Source organism: Amblyraja radiata, chromosome 19 (assembly GCF_010909765.2).
Source record: "Amblyraja radiata isolate CabotCenter1 chromosome 19, sAmbRad1.1.pri, whole genome shotgun sequence".
Lineage (NCBI taxonomy): Eukaryota > Metazoa > Chordata > Chondrichthyes > Rajiformes > Rajidae > Amblyraja > Amblyraja radiata.
In genome coordinates, this window is record NC_045974.1 from 938,822 (window position 1) to 944,924 (window position 6,103).

The following is a 6,103-nucleotide window of genomic DNA, read 5'->3' on the forward strand; positions in this document are numbered from 1 at the left end:
CCAGTCTAGAATAGCCTGCTCTCATTGGTTCCTCTACATGTTGGTTTAGAAAACTATCTCGCATACATTCCAAGAAATCCTCTTCCTCAGCACCCGTGCCAATTTGATTCACCCAATCTATATGTAGATTGAAGTCGCCCATTATAACTGTTTTACCTTTGTTGCACACATTTCTAATTTCCTGTTTGATGCCATCCCCAACTCCACTACTACTGTTAGGTGGCCTGTACACAACTCCCACTAGCGTTTTCTGCCCCTTAGTGTTTCGCAGCTCTACCCATATCGATTCCACATCCTCAAAGCTAATGTCCTTCCTTTCTATTGCGTTAATCTGCTCTCTAACCAGCAACGCTACCCCACCTCCTTTCCCTTTCTGTCTATCCCTCCTGAATATTGAATATCCCTGGATGTTCAGTTCCCAGCCTTGGTCACCCTGGAGCCATGTCTCCGTGATCCCAACTATATCAAAGTCATTAATAGCTATCTGCACATTCAACTCATCCACCTTATTACGAATGCTTCTTGCATTGAGACACAAAGCCTTCAGGCTTGTTTTTAACAACACTCTTACCCCTTAAACTATTATGCTGAAAAGTGGCCCTTTTTGATTTTTGTTCTGGATTTGCCGGCCTGCCACTTTTACTTTTCACCTTGCTACCTATTGCTTCTACCCTCATTTTACACCCCTCTGTCTCTACGCTCGCACATTTAAGAAATCCCTTCCCTTTAACTCCACCCCCCATTATCCCATTCGACACCCCACCCCCCTTATTCAGTTTAAAACCAAGCATTGTCAATGTTTAAAATCATTGGAAAATAAACAGCTTGATCACCAATTCCTTCAAACTTTGGGCAAGTGCAATGGCCATGAGCAAGCTTACACCGTGTACCTTGAAGAGATTCTAGTGTACTTGCGCCACAGCGGGTAGAGCTGCTGCTTCCCAGCGCCAGAGACCCGGGTTGCATCCTGATTACGTGTGCTGTCTGTAGTGTGTACGTTCCCCTCGTAACCTGCGTGGGTTTCCTCCCACACTCCAAAGACATACAGGTTTGTAAGTTAATTGCCTTGGTATAAATGTAAATTGTCCCTAATGTGTGTCAGACAATGTTAATGCGCGGGGATCGCTGGTCAGCACGGACTTGATGGGCCGAAGGTCCTGGTTCCACGCTGTATCTCTAAACTAAACTAATTTGAAGCCACGAGGAAAAGTGTTCATTTTAATACAATGCAATGCCTTATCATCAGGATTTATTTAACAAGTGCATTTTGGAAAAGTGCAGACATTTTGGAGAGTTGACAATTTTTAATAAACTTATAGAGTCCACTTAACATTTGTAACGCAGAGACGGGTCTCCGCATGCTAATATTGCACCTGACAGTACACCCATCTTCACGGTGACATGAGCACCTGACAGTACACCCATCTTCACGGTGACATGAGCACCTGACAGTACACCCATCTTCACCTCAGCTTTTCAGACGGTGACATGAGGTAATCAAGATTTAATAATCAAGAAAAGACACGTGGCAAAAAAAAACAGGCAATCACATTAAAACTGGAGGAAGTACAACTTTCTTATTTTAAATTGTTACATTTGCTGAACACTGCAGTTAATGGTTAACAACAGAACAACTATCCATTGTGTAGCGTAATTTTGTTAGTTTTGTTAGAGAGCTGGCCCCACCTAAACATAAAAGCATGTTGTGCTTTATAATGTTGTATGCTTTGTTTGTTACATGCGTTTAGGCAAATTCCAAGCACTGCTAAAATGCAGTTTTATTCAGCAGCTTGTAGTTTGTTTGAGCTTTGCAGAAATTAACCATTCGTATAGTTTCTTTCTGTCACTTTATATATATCACAAAATTAACAAATCAGTCAAATGCTGCATTTCTCTCTATCCACCCAAATAGTTATTGTTCAAACAAGGAAACTCCTTACTATCGGTCTGCATTTGTAGAACAATCGTGTTCAAATCAAAGGCCCCAAAACATCATGGCAAGGTAACAAATCCAAGTCTGCAAACCCTTTAACCCGTTAAACAAAAGCAATAAGGCAAGGGATGAGCATTGAGATGGAGATGGGATTGTGGGAAGCTGCAGCTCACATGAAGCGCCGGGCAAGTCAGTGAACAGGTAATGCAGTTACATCACAACACTGTCTCTCCTTTAACCCAGTCACAAGATCTGCTCTCAAACCTACATTCAATAAATGCAGCCATGTTACAGAACAACCTCCATCATTTCATTTCAACCTGTTACTTCACTTGCTGAGCTAGCTCTGATTATAATTGTTCTTACTATTGTGTTATTTTCTTTATTTGGAATTTTACTAAGAAAGTGTATGCTTCTGCTAAGTACGATTTCTAGCCTAATTTAGTTCATTGCACCCAATACATTTCTATAAAAGGGCCACACAAACTAAGAGGAAAACATTGGTTGTTGTGCAAGTTAGCGATTGTGTGTGGTTTACAGCGGGCCTCAGGGCAGCTAGGGCACTGAACAGTCGGTGTAGGTGGTCACCATGTTGCCTCTGCGCTGTGTGACTGTCTTGCACTGCTGCTTGCCAGTGGTCTGAAACTTCTCAGTTCTCACTGTGTGCTTGTGCGTGCTGCCAAAGTTGCTGAAGGAGAACATCTTCTCCATGTCTTCAAACACGTCGTCAAACATCCCACCTCCAAAAGGGAACTGTCTGTCTCCAAAGGAAAAGCGGTGTGCGTTGTGAGCTTCCTGGTGTGCCCTGAAGTGAGCGTTGAAGTGCTTCTTGTCTTGTGCTCGGTGGCTGAAGTCAAAGTCAAAGTCCTTAAGGAAGTCGTCAAACTTAAAGTTAAAAGAACCAGTTTGGTGGGCACCACGGCCGGCATTGAAGAACCGAGGACCCATCTGATCATACTCCTTCCTCTGCCTCTCGTCCGATAGGACCTCGTATGCTGCAAACAGACGCACGTAACTCAGTTACACAGAGACAAACTGCAAACATACACGCAACTCACACACAGAAACAGTAAAAAGACACGCAACTCTAACATAGAAACAGTAAACTGCAAAGATGCAAGCAACTCACTCACACAGAAACAGACAAAATATATTTCTATCAAAGTTAGTTCATTTCTATTAATGGCCTTCATGGTAAGATGTATTGTAAGATGTAATAATAATAGTAGGCGGCATGGTGGTGCAGCAGTAGAGTTGCTGCCTCACAGCACCAGAGACTGGGGTTCGATCCTAACTGCAGGTACTGTCTGTACGGAGTTTGAACGTTTGCCTCGTGAGCTGCTTGGGATTTCTCCAAGATCTTCGGTTTCTTCCCACACTCCAAAGACGTGCAGGTTTGTAGGTTAATTGGCTTGGTATAGATGTAAATTGTCCCTAGTGGGTGTAGAATAGTGTTAATGTGCGGAGATTGCTGGTTGGTACGGACTCAGTGGGCCGAAGGGCCTGTTTCTGCACAGTATTTCTAAAACTAAAACTAGAGAAGGGCAATAAGACCAAGGTGACAATTAGCTGAAGAGATACAAAATGCTGGAGTAACTCAGCGGGTCAGGCAGCATCTGTGGAGAACATGGTTAGGTGACATTTCACAGAGTGCTGGAGTAACTCAGCGGGTCAAGCAGCATCTCTGGGGAACATGGATAGGTGACGTTTCGGATAGGGATCTATCTTCAGGCTTACTGTGAAGGATATGGGCAATATGTGGGAAAATGGGACTAGCTTGGATGGGGCATCATAGATGAGCTGGGCCGAAGAATCTGGTTCTGTGCCAGCTGACTCAATAGTAGGTTAGTATTGCAAGGGAAGGATTTTTTTTATTTGCCACCAGGTAAGGAATAGATACAGAAGCAGCAGGCCTGCAATTATCCAACGTGGAAGGTAAAAGTGGTCATCAGAATACAGGGGTAACTGCGTCTGCAAATCACAGTGGTACGGGCAGGACAGCAACACTAGGCTGGAATGAGTAATGTTACAGGGATGGAATCAAGCCTTGGTCCATCTCAGCAGTGAGTAAGGTTCACAACTTAGCTACAGAGAGCCTTCAATAAAGATCAACAAAGGCCGGGATTGCGACTTTGTGGTGGCAGCTCCGTGATGCTGTGGAATTCCTGCATAAATATGTTAAATATGCGTAGATGATGCACTCACAGCACCTGACACAGACCTGTTTACAACACTCACCCTCTGCAATCTCCCTGAACTTGGCCTCTGCATTTGGATCTTTATTTTTATCCGGGTGGTACTTCATTGCTAGTTTGTGGAACGCCTTCTTGATTTGACGGTCTGATGCATTTTTTGGCACCCCCAAAATTTCATAATAATCTTTCTTTGCTAAGATAAATTGTGATATCATCAGAATGCAGACAGCGAAAGCAAAGACAGACTGTGCTGTTGCCATTGTCAAGATTCCCTGCAAGACAAAAGGATATTACGTTGGTAGCACAACAGAAATATTCACTTAATGAAAACATTCATTTAATTAGACCAGATCTAAAGGCCACTCCCTCTCTCTCTCTCAATTGGGCTGTAGTTTACCAATAAACTCATGGGGAAAACTTTGTGTCACTTTCCACTGATAAAACGTAAAGGACACAGTGAAATAAGCAATAACGCAGAGATGGTGTTGTTTAAATTGATCATGATTTGAGCAAGTGCCTCACTGTTGCCACATTGCTGTGGCTCTGGTTCCAAAGTGAAGCTGAGGATTGTACACATTAGGGTGGTCATGTATACTCGGGAAAGGGAGAGAGGGGCAGGAAATTGCAGAATCTAGTCAGATTAAATGTACATCATAAACAGAGTGAGATCACAGTCATACGGCACAGAAACAGGCCCTTCGGCCCAGCTTGCCCACGCCGACCAAGATGCCCCATCTACACTAGTCCCACCTGCCCGTGTTTGGCCCATATCCTTCTAAACCTTAGGTAGACACAAAATGCTGGAGTAACTCAGCGGGACAAGGAGCATCTCTGGAGGGAAGGAATGGGTGACGTTTCGCGTCGAGACCCTTCTTCAGACTGATGTCGGGAGTGGGCGGGACAGAGATGGAATGTAGTCGGAGACAGTAAGACTAGTGGGAGAACTGGGAAGGGAGAGGGGACAGAAAGAGAGGGAAAGCAGAGCTATTTGAAGTTAGAGAAGTCAATGTTCATACCGCTGGGGTGTAAGCTACCCAAGCGAAACATGAAGTGCTGTTCCAATTTGCGACTGAAAGGTCAATGTGGGAATGGGAGGGGGAGTTGAAGTGCTGAGCCACCGGGAGATCAGGTTGGTCAAGGCGGACTGAGCGGAGGTGTTCAGTGTTCAGCCTGCACTTGGTCTCTCCAATGTACAGGAGTTGACACCTGGAACATCGGATACAGTAGATGAGGTTGCAGGAGGTGCAGGTGAACCTCTGCCTCACCTGGAAACCTTTCTAAACCTTTCCTATCCATAGAAACATAGTAATTAGGTGCAGGAGTAGGCCATTCGGCCCTTCGAGCCTGCACCGCCAATCAATATGATCATGGCTGATCATCCAACTCAGTATCCCGTACCTGCCTTCTCTCCATACCCTCTGATCCCCTTAGCCACAAGGGCCACATCTAACTCCATGTACCTCCCTTCCCCACCCTAGTTCTCCAACTCGTTTCACTGTCCTTCTGATTAGTTTTACTGATTGTGCGTGTGTCAACTCCCCCCCCCCCCCCCCCACCACTTTATCTCGGGGTGAGCATCATCTGCCCTCAGGCCGGGCCGGGTAATGGCGGCGCCGGGCGATCGCTCCGCACGCCCGCCCGTGCCCCGCTCCCTCACCCCCTCACACGGCGCCCCCTCCCTCCCCGCCGCGATAGATGGAGACCCGGGGCCCGATAGATGGAGACTCACCTTCCCGCCGCTGCTGTTCCCGTCCGTGCGGCGCTGCCTCTCCCTCCCTCACTCCCGCCCGCCCTCCCGCTCCTACACGGAGCACTCTCTGATTGGGCGGCCGCGCCCGTACACGTCACCCGTCGCCCGTCACGTGTGTGACGACGGGCCTGGCGCCTGCGCACTGTGGGGGGGGGTGTGGACTGCCATACCCGCGCCTGCGCACTGGGGGGGATGGACTGCCATACCCGCGCCTGCGCACTGTGG

General features: G+C 46.6%; 1 protein-coding gene across 3 annotated transcripts; it reads right to left on the minus strand.

The window, feature by feature from the left end:
- Positions 1 to 1,225: 1,225 nt before the first annotated feature.
- Positions 1,226 to 5,951, minus strand: dnajb9 (DnaJ heat shock protein family (Hsp40) member B9). 3 transcript variants are annotated; one of them, XR_004414773.1, is made up of 4 exons: positions 5,858 to 5,951; positions 4,172 to 4,400; positions 1,446 to 2,928; positions 1,226 to 1,373 (listed from the first exon to the last, which is right to left on the minus strand). XR_004414773.1 is itself a non-coding variant. In XM_033037397.1 (3 exons), the coding sequence occupies exons 2-3, from the start codon at positions 4,386 to 4,388 to the stop codon at positions 2,489 to 2,491; spliced, it is 657 nt and encodes a 218-aa protein (XP_032893288.1). In that variant the 5' UTR covers positions 4,389 to 4,399; positions 5,858 to 5,881; the 3' UTR covers positions 1,226 to 2,488. The 3 variants fall into 3 exon arrangements, 1 of the variants encoding a protein (XP_032893288.1); XR_004414774.1 differs by having other exon boundaries at positions 1,410 to 2,928; XM_033037397.1 differs by having other exon boundaries at positions 1,226 to 2,928; positions 4,172 to 4,399; positions 5,858 to 5,881.
- Positions 5,952 to 6,103: the final 152 nt, after the last annotated feature.

Excerpts from the sequence above, each read along its gene's own strand:
- dnajb9 (XM_033037397.1), bottom strand. The coding sequence starts at position 4,388 with ATGGCAACAGCACAGTCTGTCTTTGCTTTCGCTGTCTGCATTCTGATG. Across the intron at positions 2,929-4,171 it reads GTTCAGGGAGATTGCAGAGG|CATACGAGGTCCTATCGGAC; the intron begins GTGAGTGTTGTA and ends GTCTGTTTGCAG.